The sequence below is a fragment of the Perognathus longimembris genome, chromosome 8 (assembly GCF_023159225.1).
Source record: "Perognathus longimembris pacificus isolate PPM17 chromosome 8, ASM2315922v1, whole genome shotgun sequence".
NCBI lineage: Eukaryota > Metazoa > Chordata > Mammalia > Rodentia > Heteromyidae > Perognathus > Perognathus longimembris.
In genome coordinates, this window is record NC_063168.1 from 62,061,911 (window position 1) to 62,077,733 (window position 15,823).

A 15,823-nucleotide genomic window follows, 5' to 3' on the forward strand; every position below is an offset into this window, starting at 1 on the left:
CAATGACCCTATTATTTGTTATACTCATCTATCTACCTTCCTTATGAGACTTGAGAGCAGGAACTATGTGTATGTGTTTTCCTGTCAGTTGGACTGAATAGTATGGCTTGTTAGAACTAGGTGTGGAATGGCTGGATAAAGTAACAGGTGTCTCCACATGTTTGTCAGATTTAGCCCTAAAGGTTACTGTTTTTTGGTGCCAGTCTGGTGCCTCAACTCAGGGCCTAGTTGCTGTCCCTGAGTTCTTTTGCTCAAGGCTAGTGCATTACCACTTGAGCCATAGTTCTACTTCAGGCTTTTTTCGTAGTTAATTGTACATAGAAGTCTCATAGACATTTCCTACCTGAGTTGGCTTGAACCTGGATTCTCAGATCAAAGCCTTCTGAGTAGCTAGAATTACAGGCATGAGCCACTGGCTAGAATGCACTTAAACTTTTTTGTTTTTTAATCATTACTAACTGCCTCACCAATCCCTGTACTGTGATTAAGGATTGCAGGATGTGTGGCCTTTTTCTGCAGTTAGAGTGTTAAATATGTTGGCAGGACTGTCTGACCTTGTAATGGCAGCTTCAGTTTCCCTTTCCCATTTGGTTATCTGTGGACCTGCTTAGGACTCTGCTGTTTTTCTGGGTTTCTTGGTAATTGTCTGCTCCCTGTCATGTGCTTCATACTCTCTGATTATCAGAATCTCTTCTGTCTATTTAGAATCACTAGATTCTCATCCATGGAGTAAAAGTGACTTTTGTTTTCTGGGTTTTAGTAGTATTCTTCTTTAACGTCCTACTTTCATTTTTTGATTTTTTTTTCTTTTTTCTTTTTGGTGCCAGGCACTGAACTCAGGGCCTGGGCACTGTCCCTGAGCATTTTTGCTCAAGGCTCACAGTCTACCACTTGAGCCACAGCTCCACTTAGGTGTACTGGTGGCATAAGCCACCAATTGTGTGTGTGTGTTCCATTTTTTCCACGGCACCCTCTTTTTAGACTGATGGGCCCTTCATAGTTTATGAAAAATGTTTAAGCAAAGGAGGATTGATCAATTAAAATAAATGTAAATCAGCATTTTATAGATTATTCAAAGACAAGAAACTAATCTGGGGGCTGGGAATATGGCCTAGTGGTAAAGTGCTCACCCCATATACATGAAGCCCTGGGTTTGATTCCTCAGCACCACATATATAGAAAAAGCTGGAAGTGGCACTGTGGCTCAAGTGGTAGAGTGCTAGCCTTGAGCAAAAAGAAGCCAGGGATAGTGCTCAGGCCCTGAGTTTAAGCCCCAGGACTGGCAAAAAAAAAAAAAAAAAAAAAAAAGAAACTAATCTGTTCATTTTGTTGTTTGCAGTGGGACTTCCCCTCTCGCATGCCTGAATGCAATGCTACATACAAACTCCCGAGGTGAAGAGGGCATCTTCTATAAAGTTCCAGGTAGAATGGGAGTGTATACTTTGAAGGTAAATACTTTTGTTTGGGAATTATTTCAAAAAGAAAAATAGTAAGTCACAACATATAAATAATCCTTGAGTCATAGAGAAAATAAGTTCTTGAACTGATTTTTAGGAAGACATAATGTTTTCAGTACTAAAGTTTAAACATTACTAAGTGTTTAAAACAAATATATAAATAATGTGTTGTGTGTGTTGGACTTAAAGGTGTTGTGGGTACTATAAGCACATGCTTTCTCAGCTTCCTATCCATATAGAAACAATCCTATAATGACAGCTTGGTCAATCTAACTACACTTTGTTCTCTATGATAGTTTTGTCTTGAAAAGATGGAACAAACATAACTTCCACTGACTTTTTTTTTTTGCCAGTCCTGGGGCTTGAACTCAGGGCCTGAGCACTGTCCCTGGCTTCTTTTTGCTCAAGGCTAGCACTCTGCCACTTGAGCCACAGAGCCACTTCTGGCCTTTTTCTATATATGTGGTGCTGAGGAATCGAACCCAGGGCTTCATGTATATGAGGCGAGCACTCTTGCTACTAGGCCATATTCCCAGCCCCTCCAGTGACTCTTAAAGAATCTCACATAGAAGAGTACAAAAGCTCTTGCCTCTTTCTCAGGACACATTTTGGTCACCTCTGGCAGAAATCCGAGAAGCTTATCTCTAAACACAGAAAGGCCAAGCTGGTGGTGTGGCCTAATGGATAGAGTGGCATCTGCAAACTAGCTAGCTTTGTAACGGAGAGACTCTGAGTTTAAGCTCTGGTATCAGAAAAAACAAAACAAAACAAAACAAAAAAAAAACAGTCTCAGCTAGGCACCGGTGGCTCATGCCTGTAATCCTAGCTACTCAGGAGGCTGAGTTCTGAGGATTGTAGTTCAAAGCCAGCCCAGCAGGAAGGTCCATGATAACTCTGATTAACCTCCAAAAAGCCAAAAGTGGAGCTGTGACTCAAGAACACCATCCAGACCCTGAGTTCAAACCTCAGGACCAACACAAAGAAGAAAAGCAGAAAGCCAGGCACTGGTGGCTCTCATCTGTGATCCTAGCTACTCAAGAGGCTGAGATCTGAGGGTCATGGTTCAAAGCCAGCCTGAGCAGGAAAGGCTGTGAGACTCTTTTTTTTTTTTTTTTTTTGCCAGTCCTGGGCCTTGAACTCAAGGCCTGAGCACTGTCCCTGGCTTCTTTTTGCTCAATGTTAGCACTCTGCCACTTGAGCCAAAGCACCACTTCTGGCCATTTTCTGTATATGTGGTGCTGGGGAATCGAACCCAGGGCTTCATGTATATGAGGCAAGCGCTCTTGCCACTAGGCCATATTCCCAGCCCGTGAGACTCTTATCTCCAGTTAATCACCAGAAAGCCAGATGTAGTAGCACTGTGGCTCAAAGTGGTAGAGCCTTGAGCTGAATAGCTCAGGGACAGGGCTCAGGCCCTGAGTTCAATCCCTTGACTGACCCCCCCCCCCCAAAAAAAAAAAGGGGACAGAAAGAAAAAAAGAGAATAATAATTTGGTATCACCATGGAACATACTGCCTAGAAACTTTAAATTACTCATTGAATTATCTACTAAAACCCATGGTTGCAGTTGTTATTGCTATTAAAATTAAATTGGGAAGATTCAATTTTCTTGACTATTTGTCAGATAGTATCAGAACAAAAAAATGAATCCGGACTTTACTCCCAAGCCCATCAAAAGCTGGCTCACACTGGGAAGGGATCTTCCCTTATCAATATCCTTTCTCTTATAAACAGGAAAACTGACTCAAATGTGCTTGAGCAAGGTAGAGACTTATTAGCTCTAGGGATTCTAGAGAAACCCAGCCTGGATCCAGGTGCTCCAACTCTTTCTTGGTCTCTCTACTTGCCTTTGGCTTTATTGTCCATCAGCCTCTTGTCATACATGACTTCAATCTCAATCCCTTCTCTGTATCCTTTAAGTCTGGAGAGAGGAATTCAAAGGGTTTAAAAATTATATTGAACTAATTTTACAGAGGGTATTCAATTCAGTACTCCAGTTTATATGTACTATGCATCTTGATCAGTGTCATCCTTCCCATCTAATTTGTATTTGCCCTAATTGGTTTACCCTGGCCCATGTGGCCATACTTGAGTGATAGCTGTTTCTAAATATTTAGTTCTACTGATGGACCAATTTTAGGATTATAATCACTCTTTTTTGGGGGGCCAGTCCTGGGCCTTGAACTCAGGGCCTGAGCACTGTCCCTGGCTTCCTTTTGCTCAAGGATAGCACTCTGCCACTTGAACCACAGCGCCACTTCTGGCCATTTTCTGTATATGTGGTGCTGGGGAATTGAACCCAGGGCCTCATGTATACGAGGCAAGCTCTCTTGCCACTAGGCCATATCCCCAGCCCTATAATCACTCTTGATGGGCTGGAAATGTGGCTTAGTGGTAGAGTGTTTGCCTAGCATGCATGAAGCCCTGGGTTCGATTCCAGCCAGAAGTGGGACTGTGGCTCAAGTGGTAGAATGCTAGCCAGGAGCAAAGGAAGCTCAGGGACAGCACCTGGGCCCTGAGGTAAAGCCCAGGACTGCGGGGAGGGGGGCGGGGATCACCCTTGATGTAAAGCACGGTTGTAATTAATCTTACTTCAGCCAAGTGGACTAAGGAAAGGGAATTTTTCTCCAAGGATGTTTCATCAAGAGATGGAATGAGGGGCTGGGGATATAGCCTAGTGGCAAGAGTGCCTGCCTCGGATACACGAGGCCCTAGGTTCGATTCCCCAGCACCACATATACAGAAAACGGCCAGTAGTGGCGCTGTGGCTCAAGTGGCAGAGTGCTAGCCTTGAGCGGGAAGAAGCCAGGGACAGTGCTCAGGCCCTGAGTCCAAGGCCCAGGACTGGCCAAAAAAAAAAAAAAAAAAAAAAGAGATGGAATGAATGATTGACAATTGCTGTTTCCATGTGTATATCAGAGTGTTCCCTTGCCTGTTAACCTTTATTAGGGGGGAGAGGGCAGTGGTGGGGCCTGGGCACTGTCCCTGAGCTCTTTTGCTCATGGCTAGTGCTCTACCACTTTGAGACACAGTGCAAGTCACAGTGCTACTACCCTATCAACCTTTTAGCTCTGAGCTATAGTCATTACTGTGCTCAGTGGTTGTCTGGAGCCCATTATTAACACATTCTAACTCTCTTTAACACCTGTTTGTCTACTGTGGTTAAAATCCTTTGGATTTTATTTCTGCTTTTCGTTGAAATCTTAGCTGTTCTGAGCCTTCCATAATTTTAATAATGTACATTAAATGCTGACTCTGTTTTAGAGAGAGGAAAAAGCCTAAATGTTTCCTCTATTTATTTTATTTTTATTTTTTTGCTCAAGGCTAGCACTCTGCCACTTGAGCCACAGTGCCACTTCTGGCCATTCTCTATATATGTGGTGCTGGGCTGGGGCTGGGAATGTGGCCTAGTGGTAGAGTGCTTGCCCAGCATGCATGAAGCCCTGGGTTCAATTCCTCAGCACCACATATACTGAAAAAGCCAGATGTGGCACTGTGGCTCAAGTAGCAGAGTGCTAGAGCCTTGAGACAGTGCTCAGGCCCTGAGTTCAAGCCCCAGGACTGGCACAAAAACAAAAAAAAGGAGGCTATATGTGGTGCTGGGGAATCGAACCCAGGGGTTCGTGTATATGAGGCAAGGACTCTTGCCACTAGGCTATATTCCCAGCTCCCTCCTCTATTCATCACTAAGTACACCTCCGGACACCAGATTTGTGGTATCTTCTTCAATAGATCAAGTAATTCTCCAGCACCTGATGGTTACCCTGCAGTTCAACTCAGTTCTTTTTTTTTTTTTTTTTTTTTTGCCAGTCCTGGGGCTTGGACTCAGGGCCTGAGCACTGTCCCTGGCTTCTCTTTGCTCAAGGCTAGCACTCTGCCACTTGAGCCCCAGCGCCACTTCTGGCCATTTTCTGTATATGTGGTGCTGGGTAATTGAACCCAGGGCCTCATGTATACAAGGCAAGCACTCTTGCCACTAGGCCATATCCCCAGCACCCCCAACTCAGTTCTTACACATAGAGATGGTGTCAGATCCCACAGGTTAAGGGTTTAGTTCCATAAGACTGCCCTTTGATTTAGATGCCAATTATGTTCCAGGTTGGGACCTGACCTCTGACACGCCTGCTAAAATGAGGGTTTCTATGCCCGTTTCCTTGGTTTCAATTCATTTGCAAGGATGGCTCACAGAAATCCCTTCCTTTCCTAAGTTTCCCTAAGCCAGCCTCCCTCCCTCCCTCCCTCCCTCCCTCCCTCCCTCCCTCCCTCCCTCCCTCCCTCCCTCCCTCCCTCCCTTTATTATAAAAGATACTATGAAGGATACCAATGTGTAACCAGATAAAAGAGATAGCACAAAGTGACATGTTTATTGAGGGGGTGTGGAGTTCCTAATTTCAGCACACATGTTTAGCTATCTAGAAGCTTCTCCAAGCTCTCTGGCCTTTTGGGGTTTTGTGTTAGTATCATTCATATCATCAGCCATTGGTGTTCAACCCTTCAGCCCTTTCTCCTGAGAGGTTAGGCTCAACTCAACATTTCATCTTTTAATCACATAGTTGGCTTCCTTGGCTCCTGTTTTGAGGCTGTCCCACAGCCTACCCAGAAACATCTCACCAGTATAAAAGATGCTGCTATTTCCCAGAGATGCCAAGGAATTTAAATGTTATGTGTCAGGAACTGAAATCAAAGGTCTAATATCAGAACAAGACATTTTCCTAATGTCACTATTACTCAGGAAATTACAAAACCTTTTCTGCACTATGTCAGGAATCAGAGCCAGACAACAAGTAATATATTTATTATATTACCGTATCTAGTCTGCCAGAAATAATAGATGTTATAGAAAAGGATAGTCAGGTGCCTTGTGGTTCTTGCTTGTGATCTTAGCCACTCTGAAGGCTGAGATCTGAAGATTGCAGTTCAGATCAGCAGATTCTGTGCAGCTCTTACTTCCAGTTAACTACCCAAAGGTTGGACATGTAGGTGTAGGTCAATGGGCAGAGCACCAGCCTTTAGTGAAAAAGCTAGGGGACAGTTCCTGTGCTTGAGTTCAAGCCCCAGTACTGGCCCCAAATAAACTGTAGTTCTTGGTCCCTTTAAAGCTCACATTTTAGTTTTTGAAATATGTGCATGTTCACAAATGTATTTTTCTAAAGCACTAGAAAATTAAGTTAAATATTTTGAATGAATAGATCTAGAAAGATTTTCTTGTTATTTACTTGTACAATTTGAGTTGGACATTGACAAATAAGTAGTGAGAATAAGGAAGGGCCTTTAAAAAAAACGAGAATTAGTTCAAGAAAAGGCATTCAGATTTGGATTTGTTGATAAAATTAGAAAAGCTAAACCATAAACCTGTGTGTAAGTTTCTATGGTAAGGAGTTGAGTGAGATATGGTAAACATTAGACATTAGTAGATGTTAAACTGCAGAAGCCTTTAGACCTGACTTGAACTGTGTGTGTGTGTGTGTGTGTGTGTGTGTGTGTGTTTGTGTGTGTGGTAGTTGTAGTACTAGTAGAAGATGACAGAGGTTTTCCAGAAGAGTTTATTCCATTCTATGTTTTGGAAGATAATTCAAGTAGGATAGATTTCAGGTTGAAACAACTAAATCCATGATTATAGTTGTTTGGAAGAGAAACTCTAGTTTTAATTGACTAGTAAAAGAGACGGAGGCAAGGACATTAGAGAAATAGAATGTATTATATTTGGAGTGGGTGCAAAGATTCTAAGATTTGGCACATGAGCAGTTGATCCCAGAGGGGATCACAAGTTTTTACAAAAAGAAGATAATTAATATTTGTATTTCAGATACTTGTTGAACCTACAGGTCAAGATGTCTGGCTGACAACTAACTCTATAAAAGCTGTCCTGCATTTTGAAGGAAGGAATAGAAAAATATGGGGTCTGTATTTTAAGAAAGTGTATAACATAAGAGATGGTGTAGAGGGAAATGTAAATGAAAAATAACTATTCTTTACTAGACCAGAGTTTATAGTCTTGGCTATAATACCATGTGGATACCAGGTATACATAGGAGGATCACATTTTTTAGTCTGTCAAAATTATTTTTTAAGTCTGATTGTAAAAATATACTATATGAGAGAATAAAAAGTTAGTGGCAAAAATCCATAGTTTTATAATTTAGGAATAACATTTACTAGTCTTTATACATATATGTTTTTATATTCTACATAAATACATAGTAACTAGTATTTATTGAGCTCCTACACTAGACACTGTTCCAAGCATTTCATTTTAGTGATTTAATTCTCCAAGTGACCTTTTCAGGTAGGTACTCTTCTCACCTTCTAGACAGAGAAACTAAGGCATGAGAAGCTAAGACTTTGACCAATGCTGAACTATTAGGAGAAAGTAAAAGCCAGCAACCCTTGTCTTCCTAAGTCCTTGGTACTGTAATTACTTTATTGTATCTCTCACACACTAAAGTGACACAAGTATCAAAACGATCATTATTGAGTGCTGAAATCAATTCTTTTTCCTGTTGGTTGTGGGGCTTGAACTCAAGGCCTGAGTGCTGTCCCTGAGCCTCTCTGTGCTCAAGGCTAGTGCTCTACCAGTTGAGCCACAGCACCACTTCAACTTTTTGAGTGCTTTTTTCTGCCTGACTGGTTTCAAACCATGATACTCAGATCTCAGTCTCCCAAATAGCTAGGATTACAGGTGTGAGCCACCGACACCTGGCAAAATTCTTTTTCTATTTGATTTTTACTACTTATTAACTAATATTCAGAAACAGATTAGATTGAAATAATGCAGTAGCTCTTGCTCTCCAGATCACAGAACTCTAATGGAATTCTGAAAGCACAGGGTTATACATGTACACTGCTAAACAAAGTTGTTAGTTGTTTGTTTGTTTGTTTGTTTTTTTAACCAGTCCCAAGGCTTGAACTCAGGATCTGGGCACTGTCCCTGAGCTGCTTCTTCTTCTTCTTCTTCTTTTTTAATTAAAATTTTTATTGTTAAGGTGATGTACAGTTACAGTTACATACATAAGGTAGTGAGTACATTTCTTGTCAATTTGTTATCTCCTCCCTCATTTTTCTCTTACCATCTCTCCTCCCTAGTTCTCCCCCACCCCACCCCCCTTCCCTAAGCTCCTTTTGCTCAAGGTTAGCACTCTACAACTGAGCCACCAAGCCACTTCTGGTCTTTCTATTTATGTGGTACTGAGGAATTGAACCCGGGGCTTCATGCATGCTAGGCAAGCACTCTACCACTGAGCCACAGTCCTAGCCCCAGTTGTTAGATTTTTTTTTTTTTTTTTTTTTGCCAGTCCTGGGCCTTGGACTCAGGGCCTGAGCACTGTCCCTGGCTTCTTTTTGCTCAAGGCTAGCACTCTGCCACTTGAGCCACAGCGCCACTTCTGGCCGTTTTCTGTTTGTTTTTGTTTTTTTTGGCCAGTCATGGGGCTTGGACTCAGGGCTTGAGCACTGTCCCTGGTTTCTTTTTGCTCAAGGCTAGTACTCTGCCACTTGAGCCACAGCGCCACTTCTGGCCGTTTTCTATATATGTGGTGCTGGGGAATCGAACCCAGGGCTTCATGTATATGAGGCAAGCACTCTTGCCACTAGGCCATATTCCCAGCCCCAATTGCTAGATTTTTATATCCTAAACATTTTACCATTTTCTTGGACTGACCTCTATCTAACCTTTGTCTTAATATAAGCCTGTGTGTTGTGCCCTTATATAAATTTTTCACATAATTTTTATCATTGGATGTAGATTGAAACTTAACTGGTCCCAAAAAAAGAGAGGGAAGAAATTACAAAAATATTGCTGGTTTTGCTACTGTTTCATAATACTAAAAATTAATCAGTACAAATAAGTTACAACATTGCATGTTAGAAATTGAATTCCTAAAGCTGGGTGCCGATGGTTCATGCCTGTCATCCTACCTACTCAGGAGGCCAAGATCTGAAGATCTCAGTCAAAGCCAGCCCAGGCAGCAAAGTCTCTGAGACTCTTATCTCCAGTTAACCACCAGAAAACTGGAAGTGGCGCTGTGGCTCAAGTGGTAGAGCACTAGCCTTGAGCTGAAGAGCTCAGGGACAGTGCCCAAGCTTGGTTCAAGCCCCATGTGTGACCCCCCCAAAAAAAAAAGAAAAAAGAAGAAGAAATAGAATTTCTGTTTGTTGAAATGAGAATAATTAGGCCTAATTGAATCCCTACATTTTCAGAAAGATGTGCCGGATGGGGTGAAAGAGCTATCAGAAGGTTCAGAAGAAAGCAGTGATGGTCAGTCAGATTCCCAGAGTTCTGAAAACAGCAGCAGCAGCAGTGATGGTGGCAGCAACAAAGAAGGGAAAAAGAGCAGGTGGAAAAGGAAAGGTAAACCTACTTGATCCTTCGTTCAATAAAGCACTGAATATTGTAGGACAAATGAGCTTGTTGGTCATTCCTCTTTTCCCAGACTCCATGATGGTTAGTCTTTTCCCTTATCCTCTCAATTATTGTTCTCTAGTCGTTTCCTACAGTAATGGCAATGTTTGTATCCCTGTCCCACGTTACACAGTGGTCACTAGTTAATGTCTGGTTTTAGGTTCATAACAAAACAGCAAAAGGTCGAGACATTTCCCATGTGTTTTGTAATCCCATTTATGCATAGCCTTTCTACTTGCATGATTCCCCCAATACACTTGTTATAGTTCATGAGCCTATATTAGTACCTCTTTATCACTCAGAATCTATAGTTTATGTTGATTGGATAGTATATACTTTCTAAGGCTTTAGATAATGTATTTTAATAATGTACCTTCCAGACCCTCATGTCTTTTCATGGGTACAATTGTAGCTCATTTCTTCTTAGCACTATATAGTATTCCATTGTTTGGACATACCACACTTTATTCATTTTCCAACTGAAGAACATTGATTGCTCCTGTGTTTTTGGTAGTTATAATTTCTTAAGGTATTGTGTGTGTGTGTGCGTGTGTGTGCGTGTGTGTGCACGTGTGCGTGTGCACACACAAGCACTCACGTGTTGATTTTTTTCCTAGCTTGAATATATTTTAAAATTTGAGTGATAGGTGAGCTGTAGTTGGGTCTACAATCTTCTTGGAATATTAGGTTCATTTATTATAAGTGCTTTTAGAACTGATCCATTACTATCCCTGTGTTAATATGTGAAGAAAACTGAGATAATTGGTGGCTTAATCTATGTTCTCTGGTATAACTACAGCATTTACAGATTGAACAGACTTTGTAATCAGAGCATTTTATTTTTACATTTACAACCATTTGGAGAACCTTGCAGACTTGAGTTGTTAGGGACAAATGGAATGAAAGCAAGACCAGTAGGAGCCTCAGAAACCAAAATCCTTGATGCTTAATTTTAAGTAATCCCTATTGATATTGAAAGGATATTTGGTCTAGAGCACCTGCATTTCGTATAGAGTCACATGTGAAAAAGTCTTTACCTTTTTTTCTGTTTCTTCTCAGTTTAAACTTTCTTTGTAAGTTGAGAAATTATAAGATTGAGGTCCAAGCCATATCATTAGACAAGGAGAATATAATTAGCAAGATTTGTATTTTCTGGATAGAATTGGATAAAGGAAAATCAATGTTAAAGGAAGTCCCTTCAGTAACTGAACAAAATCATTATCTAGGACTTCATTGGGGATCTTTGCTTTTTATGAGCCACAAGTGCTACAGAAGATATTTCGATTAGTGGGTCTTTCCACTACCTAGTTGCCAGTAATTTTCTTACTCAGAATCAGTAGTTATAAATGGCTTCTCAAGATATTGAGGTAGGGCTGGGAATATGGCCTAGTGGCAAGAGTGCTTGCCTCCTATACATGAAGCCCTGGGTTCGATTCCCCAGCACCACATATATAGAAAACGGCCAGATGTGTTGCTGTGGCTCAAGTGGCAGAGTGCTAGCCTTGAGCAAAAAGAAGCCAGGGACAGTGCCCAGGCCCAGAGTCTAAGGCTCAGGACTGGCAAAAAGAAAAAAAAGAAAAAGAAAAAAAGAAATTGAGGTAAATGCATTATGATACAGAAATAGTTAGGAAATAACTGCATAACCCCGTTGTCAGAAGCTTAATAGGTATATTTGAATGTTATAACTTTGTTCTACTCTTTACATGATAATAGAAGACATTAACAGCAAGGTAATGTCAAATAAAAAATTTTCATCTCTGAGAAACCATCATAACATTGGTTGATTGTCCTTGAATTACAGTAAATGAGGTGTTCTATAAAGTTTTTTCTGGCTTTTGCTACTCTAGAAAGCTGGGTATAGAGGGTTCTGAAGAGGGGTTAGAGGTATATGTGATGTTATATGGAACTCGTGTTTACTTAGGCACCTCTGATATTCTCAGAAAATTGATTTAAAAAAAAATACCCCGGCTGGGAATATGGCCTTAGTGGTAGAGTGCTTGCCTCATATACACGAAGCCCTGGGTTCAATTCCTCAGCACCACATATATAGAAAAGACCAGAAGTGGCACTGTGGCTCAAGTGGCAGAGTGCTAGCACTGAGTAAAAGAAGCTCAGGGATAGTATCAAGGCCCTGAGTTCAAGCCCCAGGACTGGCAAAAAAATAAATAAACAGTGGTATAGTCTATCATAGAATGTGCATCTGTTATTTATTTATCATTCATATGATACAGATACTAATACATTTTTATGTAAATATTCCATACCTGCGAATATTTTTGTAGTCCAAGTGGAAATTAATGTGACCAACTTGTAGCCAGCAATGATAATAGTAGGATATAACATGACAGTCTATATATCAGATGCAGTTATCAGTAAAGGTCAAAACAAATTGTGCCCATGCTTTTTTTCTTATTTAAGCCTTTTACTCCTAGTCTGACATCACTTTATTTCAAATGCCTTGTAAGGCAGGAAGAACAATGAGATAATATCAGAACCACTTCCTTTTATGTATAAAAATAAAGAACTCTAACATCAAAACTGATACTTCTAGTTGAAAATCGATAGAAACTCTTGATATATGTATGTATACCTTTCAGCCAAATGGGAACCAAGGCTAGAACTTGGAAATTCACTTCAATATTAAAATAAGCTAATTGATTTCTGTATAAAGTAGAGGAAAGTAAAAGTTTGTAGTTTTGGTTCTTAGTTTTCAGACAGGGAACAATATATTCAGAGAAGAGCTTTATGGAATTCCAAGCCAAGGTAAGTTGAAGTAACTCCAGAAGAATGTTTACTAACATTACCTTTTTTCTATTGTGTGTTTTTTTTGTGTGTGATCATAGTTATGTGAAATCTTTTTCTCCCCTCCCCTGCAAGTTAGAAATAATATAGCATGAAGCATCTGCAGAAGTATTGTTTATATTTTCTGATAGAGAAAAGCTTTATTAGATTTTATTCTATTTTTGAAAAAAAATTAGGTATGTTAAATATTCCTTTTCACTTTAAGAAATTCTTTTTTCCTAGAAGCATGAACTGTTAATTTTACTGTTTATTTAGCACTTCCTTAAATCAAGAATTTTATCTATATTATGTCTGAAGTTATTTAATTAAAATACTATAGATATATCTGCCCTCTAACACCATTTGTACATGTGGTAAGTTACTACATAGGGAAGATTATATCTCCTTTCACAAGTATTACAATGACAAAATGTTTAGTAAAGCTATCTGAGGTGGAAAGGCTTTTTGCAAGATGTGCTTTCTGTTTCGGTGTGGCTTAGTTAAAGGTCTGCCTGGTAAAAAAGAAGGCAATACGGTTAGGACTTGGATGGCGAGGACAAATAGAAGCAAGGTAAGTGCTCAGGAACTGGCCTTCCTTGTTTATTAGGGGACTCTGATTAAAATCAAGAGCCAGAGCCTGTTCAGTATGGAGTACACTGCACTTGATAGGGGAAAAAGGGACTTAGAGCTGAAACAGGTTTCTTGCTTCTAGAAATGAAATTTCTCTAAAGAAAGACTTGGAGTGAAAACATCTCCCTCAAGAGAAGTCATACACTTTTAAAAACTAAAACTCCTAAAAAAAAAAAAAATCCCTGTTGTTGCCAGTCAGTATAGTTGAAAGATTTATGTTACCTGTTAGGTTTGAATTTTGTTGTTGCTGCTTAACTGGCTCATTGAATGTGTTCAGGAGAAAAAAAATTTTTTTTTGCCAGCCCTAGGGTTGAACTCAGGGCCTGAGCACGGTACCTGGCTTATTTTTGCTCAAGGCTAGCACACTACCAGTTGAGCCTCAGTGTCACTTGCAGCTTTTTCTGTTTATGTGGTGCTGAGGAATTGAACCCAGGACTTCATGCATGCTAGGCAAGCACTCTACCACTAAGCCACATTCCCAGCCCCGAGAAAAAAAAATTTTAAGTCAGAAATTACTAAAGCTTAATTGAGTAAGTCTAATATTAACAATCCGTATCCTAACAACCCTTATCCTTTTGATACTGTTCCATCTTCAAAAATCAGTGAAAATGGAAAATTCTTAATTTTTTTCTAAAAAGTGTAATAGTTTCTGAATTTATACTCTGGCAACCTTAAACTACTTTACTGAACTGTGTCAAAATATTTTGATGAGCTTCAGCTTCTAAGCCTCATTTTCCTGTAAACAATAGTATACTTTAAAAAATCATTTCTTTACTTGATTATGAGTTTTTTCCCCTGTCCTGTCCTGTCCTGCCTGTCCTGTCATGTCCTGTCCGTTGTGGGGCTTGAACTCTGGGCCTGGGTGCTGTCCCTGAGCTCTTCAGCTCAAGGCTAGTGCTCTACCACTTAAGCCACTGTTTTCTGGTGGTTAGAGTTTCACATACTTTCCTGCCTGGGCTGGCTTTGAAGCTTTGAACTGCAGTCCTCAGTTCTCAGCCTTGTGTCTAGCTAGGATTACAGGCATAAGCCACTGGTGCCCCAGCCATGGTGTTGTTTTTTTTTAATCACATAAGAGTAGCTACTGATCTTTTGGTTGGAATTTGTTAATCTTTTATTCTATCTGTACCTATGTGAAAGCAAGTATTTTTGTTCCTAATAAGATGAAATGTGTTCTTTTATAAGAGCGTTTTGTTGCTTGTTTTTATCATTCATGGAGCTTAACCCATTAACCCAGGGCCTGGGCACTGAGCTAGCACACTATCACTATGAGCCACAACTCTACTTCCCATTTTCTGGTGGTTAGAGATAAGAGCCTCACAGCCTTTCTTTCCCAGGCTTGCTTTGAACCTTGATCCTCAGATCTGAGCCTCCTGAATAGCTAAGGATGACAGGTGAGCACTGGCGCCTGGGTTCTTGAGTTTTTGGGTGTTTTGGTTTTTTTTTTTGTTTTGTTTTGTTTTTTTGCCAGTCTTAGGCTTGAACTCAGGGCCACGACACTGCCCCTCAGCTCTTTTTTATTTTTTTTTAATTTAAATTTTATTGTAAAGGTGATATACAGAGGGGTTACAGTTACATAAAGTAATGAATACATTTCTTTCTTTCTTTTTTTTTTTTTTATCAGTCCTAGGTCTTGAACTCAGGGTCTGAGCACTGTCCCTGAGCTGCTTTTACTCAAAGCTAGCACTCTACCACTTGAGTCACAATGCCACTTCCGGCTTTTTCTGTTCATGTGGTACTGAGGAATTGAACCCAGGGCTTCATGCATGCTAGGCAAGCACTCTACTACTAAGCCACATTCCTATCCCTTCCTTGTGCCTTTGTGCTCAATGTTAGTGCTTTACCACTTGAGCCACATCTCTCCTGGCTTTTTGATGATTAATTGGAGATAAGTGTCTCAGTGACTTTTTTTTTTTTTTTTTTGGCTGGGGTTAGCTTTGAACCATGATCCTTAGGTCTTGGTCTTCTGAGTAGATAGTCTTAGAGGCATGAGCCACTAGCTCCCGGCTTCTGTTTGTATGTTATTCCTACATATTCTCTACCCCCAGCCCTGCCTCCTCAGTTTCAGCTGGTTTATCTGAAATTAGTTATCATAAAGGACCAATTTTCCTCTTCAATCCATTGTAGCCCAATACTTTTGTAAAAGGCAGTAAGAGCGGCTCAACAACATCATTTTTCTGAAAGTATATAAATAGCTGTCCTCACTGTTATTGTGGTGCAGACCAGACTGTGGGCCACATTTGAACAGCAATGACTTAGTAATTTTTTTGCTTTATAAAAATTAGGAGAGGGACTTGTGCTGGTGATTCAGGAAGCTGAGATCTAGGGATGGAGATTTGAAGCCATCCGAGGTAGACAAATCTTAGAGACACATCTCCAGTTAACCTGCAAAATGCAGGCAATGGAGGTGTGACTCAAATGGTGGAATGGAAGCCTTGAGCAAAAACCTAAGAGAGTATGAGTTCAAGCCTCAGCACTGGCACAGAGACAAAAAGTTGGAGAGGAGCTGGGCATAGTGGAATAAACCTGTAATCTTGGCTGAGGAGAGGCAGCTGAGGC

The 15,823-nt window shown here is 40.5% G+C and overlaps 1 protein-coding gene across 1 annotated transcript in view; it reads left to right on the top strand.

Moving 5' to 3' along the window:
* The window catches only part of Asxl2 (ASXL transcriptional regulator 2), an 86,071-nt gene that overhangs the window by 24,487 nt on the left and 45,761 nt on the right, over positions 1–15,823 (top strand). Inside the window, exons 4-5 of the mRNA XM_048353290.1 lie at positions 1,340–1,448; positions 9,655–9,805. Coding sequence (XP_048209247.1) covers positions 1,340–1,448; positions 9,655–9,805 — 260 coding nt within the window. The remainder of the gene's footprint in view (positions 1–1,339; positions 1,449–9,654; positions 9,806–15,823) is intronic.